This window comes from Vombatus ursinus, unplaced genomic scaffold (genome assembly GCF_900497805.2).
Source record: "Vombatus ursinus unplaced genomic scaffold, bare-nosed wombat genome assembly UNPS02014941.1, whole genome shotgun sequence".
Classification (NCBI taxonomy): domain Eukaryota; kingdom Metazoa; phylum Chordata; class Mammalia; order Diprotodontia; family Vombatidae; genus Vombatus; species Vombatus ursinus.
This window is the reverse complement of record NW_020954719.1, coordinates 3,640,723-3,657,658: the sequence shown is the minus strand read 5'-3', so window position 1 is coordinate 3,657,658 and position 16,936 is coordinate 3,640,723. Positions and strand designations below refer to the sequence as shown.

Here is a 16,936-nt window from a genome sequence, read left to right as displayed (position 1 = left end):
CATAACCTAGCCTTCCACCCTTCCCAGATTTCTTTAACCTTACCTCCTCTCCCCCACCCCCTTTCCACATCCTCTGATCAGTGACACTGACCTCCTTGTTTGTCTCTGTGTTCTGTTCCTCAGCTCTGGGCATTTTCCCTGTATGTTTGTTCCTCGTATCCCTGGGACATACCTCTATCTCTGCCTCCTAGATTTCTTGGCTTCCTTCATTGTCCCAGCTAAAATCATACCTTCTACAAGAAGCTTTTCCCAATACCTCTTAATTCTAGTGCCTTCCTTCTGTGCTTATTTGTTTTATCCTATGTATATCTTATTTATAGATATTTGTTTGCATGTTGTCTCTCCCATTATATTGTGAGCTCTTTGAGGGCAGGTACTATCTTCTGCCTTTCTTTGTATCCTCAGAACATAGCACAGCCTGTCACATAGTAAGTACTTTATAAATCCTTATATTCTGACTGCTTATGATATAATAATATTAAAATAACATTACTTTCTTATATCATAATTTTTTTCAGCCATTCCTCTATTTGTGGACATATTGTTAATTTCCACTTTTTTTACTTCAAAACTTACTCCTTTGAATATTTTTATTACTTATGAGTTCTTTCCTTCTTTCTTTTATTTCTTTGAGCTGTGTACCTATTAGTGTTGTTACTATGTTAAAGGGTATATACAGTTTAATTACTTTTTGGATATAGGTCCAAATTACTTTCCAGCATAGTAATACCTTTTTTTTTTTTAACTTTTCCTTTTTTCATACGAAAAATGTTTTTTTCTAATAAAGTTATTTTAATGATTTGAAAGAACCTCCTAAAAATCTGTAATAGAGGGGCAGCTAGGTGGCACAGTGCATAGAGCAACAGCCCTGCAGTCAGGAGGACCTGGGTTCAAATCTAGCCTTAGACCAGATACTTGACACTTACTAGCTGTGTGACCCTGGGCAAATCAGTTAACCCCAACTGCTTAAGCAAAAAAAAAAAAAAATTCTGTAATAGACTATGTCAAACTTAAGTGGCAGCCTTATATATGATTACTTCAGAATGTGGCAATGTCACAGTTTGTGGTACTGGGAGCCCCAAAATGTAAGACAAGGAGGTCTCCCTTGAAAGAATTCAACCACTCAAGCCTTCCAGTCAAAGTAGAGTTTATTGTAACACCAGATTCTAAGTGAATCTTTGAAATTAAATGGGAGTAGGATTGGTAGTTTTATACACGAAAAAGGGGAAAAGGTTCAGTGAAAAGATCTTGATGGGATTAAGGAGTGGTAAGTAGCCTGGGTGGGCCAGGGGCAAAAAGTGAAAGGAGTTAAGTGGTCTGAGAGCCACAGTGAAAGGGCAGTTAAAAGGATTATTAAGTGTCTATATAGACTGGGCTGGACCAGATGCCTCAGGCAAAATGCCAAGGACTGGGCTGAGTGGGAAAGCCCAGGGGCTGGGCTACTTTCAAAGACATGGTCTATTCTTTTTAGGGGTCCAGGTTCCATTTCCCCATCAGCAAAGGGATTATTTATTTCTTTGGGCCCTGAATTGTCCTGTGCATAATTAATTAAAATAAATTTGCTATTTTTGTTTTCTGATTGGCACATTAAGATATGTGAACCTACTTTGTCATGTAGTTTTAAAAACCATCTGCATGCCAAAAACCCAAGACATGCCATTAGGAAAGCAAAGCAGTGACAAGTCTTTAGTATCAATTACTAGAAGAGGTTGAAGCATTGGTGGATGAATATTGCATTAAATATTTTAGTAGTTACACATTCTCCTGTCCTGCTGGAATACATTACACCACAAATATTAATACAAGTTTTAGGTATTAATGTAATGAGCAGCTGCAGTTTAGAGAAAATAGTGGGGAAAGAAAGTACCAAATTGGGTCATTACTTCTCTAGGATTATCCACGGTCTAGTTAAAGCAAAAATTCCCCTTTGAGAAAAGAGATATAATAAAGACCTAAAAAATAAAAAACCCTGAAATAGCTAGAAATAACATCCCCACTCAACTATCTCATTTGCTGTTTGCTGCATGTGACATTCCTTCTTCTACTTCTGAACCTTTTTATTATGCCTGCATGTACTCCATTCTCTTCAGAGCATCCCTAGTTTTATGCAAGCCTCAGTTCACATGCCTCTTCCCACACGAGGTCTACTTTTGATCCTCCTAGTTGTTGGTGTCTCTCCCCAACTTACTATGTTATCTTGCACATTTTTTGTATTTACTTATCTGTGTTATATTATCTTTCTCCACTGAAAGAAAATACTTGCTTCTTGAGGGCAAGTTCTGTTTCATTTTTTTTTCTTTTTTTCTTTCAATTAGCAGTACCTAGCATATGGATTCTCTGTCATATTCTCTCTCTCTCTCTCTCTCTCACACACACACACACACACACACACACACACAAACACACATCTAAAATTAGAAGGGAATTTTAGAGATCATCGGGTCTGACCTACTCATTTTACAGTTTAGAAAACTTAAGATGTTAAATGACTTTTCTAAGTCACACAGGTGGTAAGTGGCTGAGGCAGAATTTAAATCCAAATTTTTCTGACTCCAATTGCTGCACTTGACCTATTAATGTTTGCTGATATGATAGAGGATGGGGCTGCCTTAGAAGGTTTTCCTTCACTTGTGGTCTTCAAGGGAAGATCTATAAACACTCAGAATGGTCTGCAGAAGGGATTGTTGTTTAGGTATAGGTTTCATTAAGTGACTTTTGAGGTCCCTCACTCCTCTGAGACACTGTGACATAATATGCCATACATTAGCATGTAGTAGTAATAATGTATTATAGTAATAGTAATGTATTACATTATCTGTTTGTGTCGGTGGCATAATTCTTGGTGATAAATCTAATTCTGATTTTGTGGTTGAATTATTTAGAACATAACCATAACTACCTTTGATAGATAAGGCATTTTGACTACATGACGTTTGATGTCCTTCCTTGCTGTACATTTTTGTTCTTATATGGCTCAGGCCCTTTGTTTGTATGTTTTTGTTCCTTTCACTTTTGAGGATAATACTACAACCTGTTGGCATTTGAAATTGAAAAGATCAAAACTTAATAGTCTTTCATAAATGCCATGTATAACATATAATATTGTGTGTTCATGTAATATATTTTTACAGCTATATATAGGTGTCATTTCCTCCCATTAGTGTATAAACTTCAGAAGGATTCAGATGTCTAAGCTAAACTTTGTATCTCTCCCTTATACTTAGCATAATAGATCCTTAATAAACTTCTGTTGAATACATATTGTTGAATAAATGCTCTTTGTTGTGTAGCTTGGGAGCCTATCTCAGTTTTTGAATCTACCTCTAAGACTCCTAAAGTTGCAAGATATTTTCTTAATATCCCATATTGTTTCTGATTGCTGCAAGAATGGCCAGCCCCTACAGCACAATTTGTGCTTTAATGATCAATTTTTTTAATTCCTTCATCTCAGTTCTGAGTTAGAGTTACCCCTACTTCAGATGACCTTGCAGAGAAGTTTAAAGCCCCTTTTAGATGTTGATTAACCACATCTGCATATGAAGGGTACATGGAAATACAGTCTGCAGAGGCAAGGACCCAGCTCCCTGGAATTAGGGTTGTGTCTTTATGTTTGTCCCTCACTTATCTATGTGAGAGAACTTAAAAGACATTTAGAGTTTGAAAACTGGAAAGCCCTGAACGTCAGAACTACTTGGTAGTTATGGGTCAAACAGCTCTTGTAATTTAGCTTTCAGCTACGGAAATTTGGGAAGTATATTGAATGCTGTTCAAGAGTGAGACATCTGATAGAGACTCAAGGAAATCCAAAGAAAAGATTAAGCTTAAGGTCATTAGTTTGCTGGTAGGAATCTGAGTTTTGTTCTAAAAATCTTGTTATCTGGGTCTTAGAATCTCTTACTAGGAAGATGAGAGTGCTCAGTAGACAAAACCATTTCTTCAAAGGAACAAGATTAGGGGAATTTTTTTTTTTTGTTTGTTTTGTTTTGTTTTCTGGCTAAAGATTTTCTAACTTTTCTAAAAGAGCTGAATAAAAGCATAAAGGCACCTAAATCCAGGAGTTCTTAACCTGGATTTCATGGAACCCTAAGGAGTCTGAAGATAGATTTTGAAGGGTCTGTGAATTTGGATGAGAAAAAAAATAACATCTTAATTTTCACTAATTTTTGGTTTTCTTTGTAATATTATGTTTTTTACTTTATGCAATTTAAAACATCATTCTAAGAAACGTTCCATTCACTAGACTGCCAAAGGGTACCATGGGACAAAAAACATTAAATAATCTTGTTTTAAGCTGAAAGTGCATGGGTAGACCCTCTCTTTCTTTGTGCAAGAGATAGTGAAAGATTTCAGCTGAGCATTCAGAAGCTGGTTCAAAAGAGACTATGGCTAAATAATCTAATGTGTTCAATGACATCATTTAGATCAGTCATCTTGCAAATGTTGTACATGTACACTGGCCACATGTCCTCTATGTTTGAGATTTTCTGATGAGGTCTAGAGATTTAGAGGTGCTGGAACCCCAAAATCACAACACACAGGTCCTGCCCAAAACAATTTAAAAAAAAAAAGAATTCAACCCAAATCTTCTTTCAACTGGAGACAGAGTTTTATTAGGGATGGGCCATACAGGTCAGACTCTTATGGAATCTGAACATTAGTGATGCCTGTACAAACAAGCGGGCATGAGGAAATGTCAGCATTTAAATGGGGGCCAGGGTGGATCTTATATACGCTCAAATAATTTTGGGTGTTTGGAGGAGGGGCTGGGAGAAGAATCTTGAAGCTGGGGTGAGTTTAGGGAGAATTCTGATGGGAATGTTTGGGAGGTTGAATAGACAATGGGAATAGATAATGAAGGGAACTGGAAGGAAGAGGTTTGAATGGGGTCTGGATAAGATCAAAGGTGGGAAATATACTAGGGCTTCTGTAGGTTTCCAAAGGGAGATAGGGAGAGTCAATAAGGAAAGGCCATTGAGTGGAGTATAGCCTCAGGTAACAGTTTGGGCCAGAGTGAGGTCAAAGAAAGTTTAAGGATTTTCTGGGGCCTGTAGACAAATGGGACCCAAATTCTTTTTTGGGGCGAGGGACAAAGTTCTCAGCTTAGGCCCATACCCCATCATTTCCACATGTCTACATTGACCATAGATATTTCCTACATATTTGCCTTGTTCTCATGTGTTTCATATGTCTGCCCATACTTTTACTGATGGTATATTTGTAAGAGAGTGTGCCTCAAGTTTGTGGGGGAAATGTTGCTACATTTTAAAATTTTTATTTTTAATTTGTGAAATAAAACAAGCTTTCCCATGAAATAGTAGATTTAAAAAGATGATTGCACATGAATCTGCAAATCTGTTATGTACAACTTGCTATTCCTTTTAGATAGATAGTAGTTATCATGTAACTTTTTTCTTTTTTTCTTTCCTTTCTCCCCCAGCCACACCCTAGAGATGGCTACCATTAGACATAAATATGTAAACATATGTAAAATCATTCTATACATACTTCATTTTTTGCTATATATAAATTTCTGTTAAATGTCTTTGCCTTGAAAGTAAACACATTGGTGGGTTATTTGGAGCTATAATTTTAGAGGAAGCAAATCTGCATGGTAACTGGAAGGTAGGGTAGCAATCTCCTGTAGGTTGAGAAATGTTGCAAGGTCCTGCTACTAAATGATAGTTTCTTGCATTGTTTTTTACAGTTTATCATGTGCCTCTCCTGAGAATTATATAACAGGTACTATTGCTTCTACTTTGGTGTGTTCTAGGATCTTGTTATTGATGATTCTGCTTTCCCGAAGTCTGTTAACTAGCCCGCAAGGTAGATTCTGATTAAATTGCTTAGGAAACTTGATATGAGGTTCTTCTGTTTGTTTTTGTTTTTGTTTGTTTTCAATCACATACTGGTTAAAAATCACATCCTTTAGCTGTAGAGAAAGTTAGATACCACCATGGGTTGGAAGGCCCCATTTGAAATTTTAATGTTCTGTTGATTTCACATTTTGTTAAATAACCTTCCTTCAAAATTTTCTGGCTTTTAAGTTCTAGAAGTAAAAACATGCATTTAACCAATTCAATGATTTGTTAAAGACTATAGTGTCAGATGTATCTGATTTGTTTTGAACAGCAGTTCAGTTGTTTTCAGTTGTATCCAACTCTTTGTACCCCTTTTGGAGTATTCTTGGCAAAGACACTGGTGTAATTTACCTTTTTCTTATCCAGCTCATTTTACAGAAAAGGAAGCTGAGGTAAACAGGGTTAAGTGACATCCTAGGGTCACACAGCTAGTAAGGGTCTGAGGCTGGATTTGAACTCTGGAAGAGGAGTGTCCTGACTCTAGGTCTGGCATTCTAATAATTTAATTTAATAGTGGTAATCTCAAAAGAAACCAAAAAGAAAAGAAAAAGAAGCCAAAACTTAAACTCATATCCTTTTCTTTCAGGAAAAACATAAGCAACAGTTGGAAGATATGAGGAAAGCTGGGCATGAGACTCTGAGCATTATTACAGAGGAATATAAGGTAAAAGTTATAAGCTTGTTGACTTATTATTGACAGGGATTATTTGAAAAAATGTATATATACTTAAATAATAACAAAATTAATTCATCATACATTTACAGTTGCATTTAGCACAATGCCTGGCACATAGTAGGTGCTTTATGAATGCTTGTTAACTTGATTTGAAAATAATTTTTACTGTTATTATAGCCATAAAAGCTTATTATTTGTTCTGTATTTATATATACTTTTTCTTTTTATAACAAGAGTCATATTCTTTTGGTTCTGCTTTAATCTGAACATATTACCATCATGTATGTATATACACATACATGTTGTTCAGTCATTTCAGTTGTATCCAATGGTTTATAACCCCATTTGGGGTTTTCTTGGCAAAGATATTGTAGTGGTTTGCTATTTTCTTCTTCAATTTGTTTTACAGATGAGGAAACTGAGGCAAACAAGGTTAAGTGACTTGTGCATGGTCACTTAACTAGTGTCTAAGGCTGGATTTGAACTCAGGCCTTCCTGACCTTAGTCCTTGCACTCTATCCACTGTGCCACCTCCTGTCCTCATTCCTTCACTGACTTGTATTTATTTGTATTTATTCACTTTAAATTTATTCTTTGTGTACTTATATATGGACTTGTCTCCACCATAGATTATATGCTCCTTTAGAATACATTATTTCATTCTTTGTATTTTTTCCTTAGAACATAGTATGATACCTGTCATAGAGTAGGCAAGTAAAATGCTCTTTAATGTATTGATTGATGTCTAACTCAGGGCATTTATGAATAATGCATTTGTAAGTATACACACACACACACACACACACACACACACATATACATGTGTTTATGTATGTTTGTGTGTCTGTTGGGGAAGTGATCACCATGACCTCTCAGCATTCAAAGCAATTCTTTGAGATTATATTAAGACTAAGAGATAATTTAAGAATTATTGGATTAAGTGAAAGCCATTATTGAAAAAAGATCCTGGATGGCATCTTTCAAGAAGTTATCAAGGAGGAATCCAAAAATCTGTACTCTCGAGCCTGAGCTCACATATTTTAGTTATGCATGAATTTGGGGTTTTAATAGATATAGTATAAAACTTAATATGCTTGAGAAGTGTGAGGAGGGGAAGCCAAACCTGAACCAGAAGCCGGATACAGATTTGACACCTCCCAACCAGGCAACCCTCTTACACTTCCTTGATTAATGAGATATGGATGAAGCTGTAACAAAAAAGACTGAGGGGCATTCAGACAGAAAGAGACACAGAGGCTTTAAAAGGTAGTGTGAGAAGATCCTCATTGCAGTCATGAAACCTGATGAAACACCTATGTTTGACCCAAGTCTATTGAAAGAGGTGTACTAGAGCCAGAATACTACAGCATTTTCTCCAGCCATTTTCCCAACATACCCAGGAGATGGCTTGGTATTGAGGCCTCTTTGTACTGCAGATCTAAACAGAGGATTTTTTAAGGTACTTGGTCAGCTGACAGAAACTTGAATGGTCAGCCCTGAGCAATTTATGAGATCATTTGAGCATATGAGGAAATCAGGAGATTATTATGTTACAGTTGTAGAAGATGTCACTATAAGGCAGATTGTTGCTATGGCTACTCTGATAATGTAACTTCATATGATAACATAACATAACTGAGAAGATAAATTCATCCATTCATGTGCAAAGAGAGGAAGAGTAGAATATGTTGTGAGTGATGAATAAAGAGGAAAACAACTGGGAAAACTGTTATTGTTGACTCTTACTCTGCTAAGTAAAAAACTGAACTATTAACAAAATTACCCTTGAATGTCTTCCACAAAATGTTAGTTTCTATAAAAAGTTTGGATATACTGTAACTGAAGAAAAATACATGTGTCACAGGTTTTTAAAGTAATGATAGCAAGAATCATTTTTACATTGAAAACAAATTTGGGAACAATGTGGGAAAATTGGGACACTAATGCACTTTTGGTAGAATTGCAAGCTGATCCAGTCATTCTGGAGATCAATTTGGAACTGTGTCCAAAGGGCCATAAACCTTTGACCTGGTAGAACAACTACTAGGTGTGCCAGTCGCACCGTGCACTCTCCTCCTAACAGGAGCAGGCTGCCAGGATCATACTTACCAGTCTTCGGAGCCCACCCAGATAAACATAGAGACAAGCTGATCGGGAGGTGCAAACACTTGAACTTTATTCAGAGGCCATCACAGCAAGGCCAAGCAGGAAAGCAAGAGCAGGAGCAAGAGCAAGAGAGAGCGAGCTCTGACCCCTACCGCCCTTATATACCTTCCTAGCCCCTCCTCCTCAGCCTGCCTACCAGTGAATGATTGTAGGATCAGATACCGGAAGGGGATGTCTGGGGTTAGCGCTGCACCTAGGGAGAGGACGTGACACAGGAGGCTAGGCCCAGATACCGGAAGGAGACATCTGGGGTTAGTGCTGCACCAAGGGAGAGGACGTGACAAAGGGAGCTAGGCCCGGATACCGGAAGGAGACGTCTGGGGTTAGCGCTGCACCTAGGGAGAGGACTAGACAAAGGGAGCTCGTTCTCTGCCATCCCACTCCCATGTGGCACAGCCCCCTGCCTCAGGAGCACATGCTCCGGCTACTTCCCCGTATCCTGTTCCTACCCCAGTTCACCACAACTCCACATGGCACAGCCCCCTGCCTTGGGAGCGTAAGCTCTGGTTACTTCCTAATATCTTGTCCCTGCCCCATCTTGCCACAACCCCCACGTGGCATGTAGCCAACATCAAACAATCCCTCACGACTAGGTCTGTATACCAAAGGGATTAAAAAAAGGCAAAAAGACATACAAAATTATTTATAGCAGCTTTTTTGTGGAAGCAAAAAATTAGTAGTTGAAGGGATGCCTATCATTTTGGAAATAGTTGAACAAGTTGTGGTGTATGATTGAGGTGGAATATTATTGTACTATAAGAAATGACCAGCAGGATGCCTTTACAAAAACCTGGAAAGATTTACATGACTTGATGCAGAGTATAGTGAGCAGATTTTTTTTTTAATGGCACCTCCTTTTTTTTTAATCTTTATTTTTTATTTTTTATTTTTATTTTTAACATGTGTTTTTAAAGCTTTGGGTTACAAATTTTCTCCCTTCCTCCCTCCACACCCACCCTTATTGAAAAGGCAAGCATCTCGATACAGGTTGTAGATGTGTAGTCATGCAAAACACTTCCATAGTAGTCCTGTTGTGAAAAACTAAGTATATGTCCCTTCATCCTATCCTACCCCCCATTTATTCTACTCTCTCTTTTGACCCTGTTCCTCCTCAGAAGTGTTTGCTTCTGATTATCCCCTCCCCCAATCTGCCCTCCCCTCTATCAACCCCCTGCTCTCTTGTCCCCTTCTCCCCTTATTTTCTTGTAGGATAAGATAGATTTCCATACCCCATTGTGTATGTTATTCCCTCCTTAAGCCAAATCCTATGAGAATGAGATTCACTCATTCCCTCTCACCTTCCCCCATTTCCCCTCCACTACAAAAGCCTTTTCTTCTCTGTTTCATATGAGATATTTTACCTCATTCTACTTCTCCCTTTCTCCTTCTCACTGTATAACCCTCTCTCACCCCTTAATTTTATTTTCCAGATATCATCCCTTCATCTTCAACTCACCCTGTGCTCTCTCTCACTGTATCTATCTATACATACATATAATTTTTTCCCTCCCACTACCCTAATACTGACAAAGGACTCATGGGTTACAAATATCATCTTTCCCTGCAGGAATGTAAACAATTCAACCTTAATAAGTCTCTTATGATTTCTCTTTCCTGTTTACCTCTTCCATGTTTCACTTGAGTCTTGTATTTGAAGGTCAGATTTTATATTCCTCTCTGGTCTTTTCCACAGGAATGCTTGAAAGTCCCCTTTTTCATTGAATGACCATTGTTTTATCCTGAAGGATCATACTCAGTTTTGCTGGGTAGGTGATTCTAGGTTGTAGTCCTATCTCCTTTGCCCTCTGGAATATCGTACTCCATGCCCTCTGGACCCTTAATGTAGAAGCTGCTAAATCTTGTGTTATCCTGATTATGTTTCCACAGTACTTGAATTGTTTCCTTCTGGCTGCTTGCAATATCTTCTCCTTGACCTGGGAATTCTGGAATTTGGTTACAATATTCCTAGGAGTTTTCCTTTGAGGATCTCTTTCAGGAGGTGATTGGTGGATTCTTTCAATTTCTATTTTGGCCTCTGGTTCTAAAATATCAGGGCAGTTTTCCTTGATAATTTCTTGAAAGATGGTGTCTAGGCTCTTTTTTTGATCATGGCTTTCAGATAGTCCAATAATTTTTAAGTTCTCTCTCCTGGATCTATTTTCCAAGTCAGTTATTTTTCCAATGAGATATTTCACATTCTCTCTAATTTTTTCATTCCTTTTGATTAGTGTTACAGTACCTTGATTTCTCAAATTGTCCCTAGTTTCCAATTTCTCTATTCTAATTTTTAAGGAAGTATTTTCTTCAGTAAGTTTTTGGACTTCCTTTTCCATTTAGCTAGTTTTGCTTTTTGGGGCATTCTTCTCCTCATTGGCTTTTTGGACTTTTTTTGCCATTTGGGTTAGGCTATTTTTTAAGGTGTTATTTTCTTCAGTATTTTTTTGCGTTTCCTTTAGCATCACTCTCCGTTTTGCCTCTGCTTCTCTTCCTTGCTTCTCAAAATCCTTTTTGAGCTCTTCCATGGCCTGGGACCAATTCATATTTTTCTTGGAGGCTTTGGATGTAGGAGCTTTGACTTCGTTGTCTTCTTCTGGTTGTGTGTTTTGATCTTCTTTGTCATCAAAGTAAGATAATATAGTCTGACTCTTTTTGCACTGCTTGCTCATGATCTCAGCAAATTACTTGAGTTATAGACTCTTTGTTAAGGTAGGCGTCTGTTTCCAGTGTGGAGAATGTACTGTCCCAAGCTTCAGGGGTTTTGTGCAGCTGTGTTCAGAGATACTTCTAGGGACCTGTAAATTTTCAGTTCTTCCAAGGTGCTATGATCAAGGGTGAGGTGTTTACTCCTTTCCTGGCCTGTGCTCTGGTCTATGAGCACTCTTTTCTGTCTTGGAACTGTGAGGAGGGTTTCCTCTCCACAGCCACTACAAGCTCCACCACACCAGCACTCCTCCTCACCCCAGGACAACCACCCAGAACTGTGACTCAGATCCAAGCACAGGCAAAATAAGAGAATCCTGCACCAGCAGAGAGATCCCTGCCATTCCCCTCTGATCAGCCACTAGATTCCCCCTCAGTCTGTGGGCTGGAAGCTCAGGAAGCAGCTGCCACCCCAAGGAATGGGGCTGGGATCCTGCACTCCTCTCTCATCACTGCAGTCACAGACTTTCCCCACTGACCTTCTAATTTGTCTTTGGCATTCATGGGTTGAGAAGTCTGGGAACTGCCCCAGGTGCCCGTGATTCAGTCCTCTAAGGCCTGCTCCAGGGTAGGGTCTCTGAGGCCTGCGCGCTGACACCAAACTGCGCTCCTCTGCCAGCTTGGCGCAATATACCTTTCTGATCAACCATCCAGGCTGTCTTTGGCTGGAAATTTGCTTCACTCTGTCTTTTTGTGGGTTCTGCTGCTTTAGAATTTGCTTAGAGCCATTTTTTATAGGTATTTGGAGGGGTTTGGGAGAGATCTCAAGCAGGTCACTGCTTTTACTCCACCATCTTGGCTTCACCCCCTCTGAAGTGAGCATATTTAAGAGAACATTGTACATAGTAACAGCAATATTGTACAATGATCAACTGTAAATGACTTAGCTATTCTCAGCAATACATTGATCCAAGACAGTCCTAAAGGACTTGTGATAAAAAATGCTATCCATCTCCAGAGAAAGAACTGATTTACTTTATTTTTTCATTTTTTTTTTTTTGGTCTGTGATTTCTTTTATAGCATGATCAATATGGAAATATTTTACCTGATTGTACATGTATAACCTGTATTAAATGTACTGTCATCTCAGGGAGGGTGAAAAGGTGAGAGGAAAGGAGAGAGAGGATGTGGAATTCAAAATTTTAAAGAAATAAATGTTTAAAATTGTTTTTTACATGTGGTTGGAAAAAATACTAAAAAAATAAAAGTAGTAAAATAGAAATTGTCCATAAGAGAGCTCAAATGTAGTACTTCAGAAGATTTAACCCTCTGAGAAGCACTAAGAGATTAAATAAGAAATAAATAGTCCACATAACAGAGAACAAAATTCAGAATACTCAGGAAGAAAATTGAATTAATGATGAGAATAAATGAAAGATAATATTCTTAAAAATTCTTTGGGCAAAAAACTAAGAAAAAAAATGTCAGAATAGAGGAGAAGAGGCAGAAGTTTGAACTAACCACCTAAATACAAGCAGAAAAAGAAAGGTGAAGCAGGAATAGATAACTAATAAAAATAAATCAATATGTTAAGTGGCACCTTCCCTCCCTCCAATTAATAAGAGAGGGGTAGTAAGGAGGAAAAAGATTACAAGATTAGAGTTACATCAAAATAATTTAAGCAAAACTAATTGTAGAGACAAGGTATTCATTTAAAGGAGAAAGAGAAACAAAAATATCTCTTTTAAAAAAGCAATATTAGAGACAAGTGGAAGGCATAAACCCATCTTTCATAACTTTAAATTCAGTGAATTAAATAATTCAGTAAAATGAAAGAATGACAGGAAAGGTGAAAAAACAAAAACATACAATCTGTTGCTTATAGAAAATATCTAAAAAGCAAATAAATACATCGAATCAAAATTAGAGACTAGAACCGTGTATCAGGTGAACCTAAGAAAGCAGGAATTCCAATCATACTGGTAAACAATAAAAAAAGAAAATTATATTATGCATAAAACATAGAAAATGAACCAATATCAATATTAAATATGTCTATCAAATAACATAACATCTAACTTTATAAAGAAAAATTAACTGGATTGTGAAAAGACATGTTAGAAAAGTAAATAAGTAAGAGACTTTAATGTTTCCTTCTCAGAACTGGACTAAAGAAAAATCCAGATAAAAAGGGAAAATTTAACTATTGCAGAATTGAGTGATAAAAGATTCATGGGACCTTCCAAATGGACCATAAAAGCATATACTTAGTCTCATACAGCACTTGTCCAAAAACAACTAATGTATTAGGGCCAAGAAAAATAGCAAATATATGTGAAAAACAGAAATACTAATTATTTTCTTTATAGGCTGATCTAGGCTTGGCCTAATTCAGTCTAGTTCCTTGGTAGATTAGACTCAGTGTTGTTCAGCTTTCATTTTCAAAGAGGACCAATGATACCACAAGGGTGATGTCTTGACCTGTGCGTGAATTAAGTGATGCAGAGCTAAGCAGAATCTTCAGCCTCACTCTGTCCTCCAGAATTTTCAGAGCCAGAGGTCAAGATGACTTTTGATGGCCCAGGATGCAGTGGGTGATCTTGGCCTTTCTACATCAAGAATCTATTCAACAAAGTACATTGACCCATTTGGAAGAGGCTACCATCTTGTGTTTCAACCACTTTCTTTCATGTTCTCTGATTTAAGCATTAAAAAAATGATAATATATCTGATTGATTGATTGATTTGGAACTTTAACCTTACTTGGGATATTATGAGCAAATGCTCCTAATTCACATTCTATTTCTTCCCTTAAAGGGGGAAAAGAAAGATGTAGGTTTTCTCTTTTTTTTTTCCATCATAAGAAGCAATGTTGTGGCATCTGAGGGAAATGGCCTATCCATGTGGCAATTTTTCAGAACATTGAAGCAATTGGATATGAGGCATAAAGAGCCTGTTGCTGCACTTAATTTTAGAAATGGCTTAATTTTAATTTGTTGCCCGTGGCACAAAAGGAATTTTCATTGGGAAAAATTTGTGGTGTTTGAGGTAGCAACTCTTATGTTACTAGAATCCCTTAACAACAAGGCCAGAAGGAACTCTTCCTTCTATTCTGAAGATTTTTTTTGGCTTTCTCAGACTCAAACGCACTTTATATTATGGTTAGACTACACTGATTTTCCGTGTTTAGGTATACACCCATTATTTGACATTTTTCCTTTTCAATTATAAAATATCCTTGTGCTATAATTCACATAGAAAAATCTGAGGATCCATGAAGCCTCAGGTTACTGAGATTTTTAACAGCATAAATTTTCCCTAGCCTCCACATGACCTTTCTTGTTTCTAATTAAGAAAAAAAAAAAGGACAAATATCTGAGTCTTAAATTCAATGTTCCTAAGATTTTATATGACCACTGCTCTACTGTTGCCTGAAGAGCATTGGGACCGAATCCATCAGCACCACTCCCCAAATATCTGAGAGTTTAGCTGTTAAGAATCATGAACTTTCTTCTCAAGGCTTGAGCTCATAGTATCTGCCCATCTCCTAACTTTTCCCTACTTATACAGTAGTAGACTGTGAAGTAGGACTCAAATCCAGATCTTTTCTGGAGTTAATGAAAGCACAAAAGACAGAGCACTTTCTTCTCTGAAATAACCATTTGTGCTCTGTGACCTTTTCCATACTGCTTTAAAAATTTGCTTTTAATCACTGATGGAAATACTGTGTAATTTCTGAAATCTGTTTTCTAAGATAGCCCAGTGAAAGTTGTCTCCTTCCCCACGTTCTTCATCATCTCTTTTTAGTGTATCTTGTCTGAGTTAGACACAACAACCACATTTGTATCTCAGTTGTCTTATTGACATTGTTCAGAGACTTTCTTATTTTTTTTAATTTATTTTGATTTATCAACAATCACTTCCGAAGATGGCAGAGTAAAAGCAGTGACTTGCTTGAGCTCTCCCCCAAACCCCTCCAAATACCAATAAAAAATGGCTCTAAACAAATTCTAAAGCAGCAGAACCCACAAAAAGACAGAGTGAAACAAATTTCCAGCCCAAGATAACCTGGATGGTTGATCTGAAAGGTATATTGCGCCGGGCTGGGAGAGGAACACAATTTGGCGTGGGCATGCAGGCCACAGCGAACCTGGAGCAGGCCTCAGAGGACTGAATCATGGGCAGCTGTGGCGGTTTCCAGACTTCTCAACCCATGAACTCCAAAGACTACTTAGAAGGTCAGTGGGAAAAGTCTGTTTCTGCAGTAGTGAGAGACAAGCATGGTGAGGTTCCAGCCCCAGTCCCCAAGCTTCGCCCTGGGGCGGTGGCTGCCTCCTGAGCTTCCGGCCCACAGACTGAAGGGGAATCAAGAGGCTGATCAGAGGGAGATTGCAGGGATCTCCCTGCTGGTGCAGGATTCTCTTGCTTTTGCCTGTGCTTGAATCTGGGTCATAGTTCTGAGTGGCAGTCCTGAGGCAAGAAGGAGCGCTGGCGTGGTGAAACTTGTAGTGGCTGTGGAGAGCAAATCCTCCTCACAGGTCCAAGACAGAAAAGAGTGCTCATAGACCACAGCACAGGCCGGGAGAGGAGTAAACACCTCACCCTTGATCATAGCACCTTGGAAGAACTGAAAATTTACAGGTCCCTAGAAATATCTCTGAAAACAACCGCACAAAACCCCTGAAGCTTGGGACAGTACATTCTCCACACAGGAAACAGACGCCTACCTTAACAAAGAGTTTATAATTCAGGTAATTGACTGGGATCATGAGCAAGCAGTGCAAAAAGAGTCAGACTATATTATCTTACTTTGATGACAAAGAAGATCAAAACACACAACCAGAAGAAGACAATGAAGTCAAAGCTCCTACATCCAAAGCCTCCAAGAAAAATATGAATTGGTCCCAGGCCATGGAAGAGCTCAAAAAGGATTTTGAGAAGCAAGGAAGAGAAGTAGAGGAAAAACGGAGAGTGATGCTGAAGGAGACTAAAAAAAATACTGAAGAAAATAGCCTAACCCAAATGGCAAAAGAGGTCCAAAAAGCCAATGAGGAGAAGAATGTCCTAAATTCATGACCAAACAGGAGATAGAGAACATTATGAAAAACAAAATGTATAACTTTGATTACATTAAATTGAAAAGCTTTTGCACAAACAAAGCCAATGCAACTAAGATTAGAAAGAAGGTAGAAAATTGGGAAAGAATTTTTACAATCAGTCTCTCTCATAAGGGCCTCATTTCTAAAATATATAGAGAATTAAGTCAAATTTATAAGAATACAAATCATTCCCCAATTTATAAATGGTCAAAGGATATGAACAGGCAGTTCTCAGATGAAGAAATTAAAGCCATCTATAGTCATATGAAAAAATGCTCTAAATCACTATTGATTAGAAAAATGCAAATCAAAACAACTCTGACGCACCACATCACACCTACCAGATTGGTCAACATGACGAAACAGGAAAAGGATAAATGTTGGAGAAGATGTGGGAAAATTGGACCGCTAATGCATTGTTGGGGGAGTTGTGAAATGGTTCAACCATTTTGGAGAGCAATTTGGAAGTATGCCCAAAGGGCTATAAAAATGTGAA

The 16,936-nt window shown here is 37.9% G+C and overlaps 1 protein-coding gene and 1 pseudogene across 3 annotated transcripts in view; both read left to right on the top strand.

The window, feature by feature from the left end:
* Positions 1-16,936, top strand: part of CCDC91 (coiled-coil domain containing 91) — a 475,330-nt gene that overhangs the window by 270,660 nt on the left and 187,734 nt on the right. For all 3 annotated transcript variants that reach the window (XM_027844380.1, XM_027844381.1, XM_027844382.1), the window contains one exon: positions 6,445-6,522. In XM_027844380.1, the coding sequence (XP_027700181.1) occupies positions 6,445-6,522 (78 nt within the window). The remainder of the gene's footprint in view (positions 1-6,444; positions 6,523-16,936) is intronic.
* On the top strand, positions 7,829-8,411 carry LOC114029753 (annotated as a pseudogene).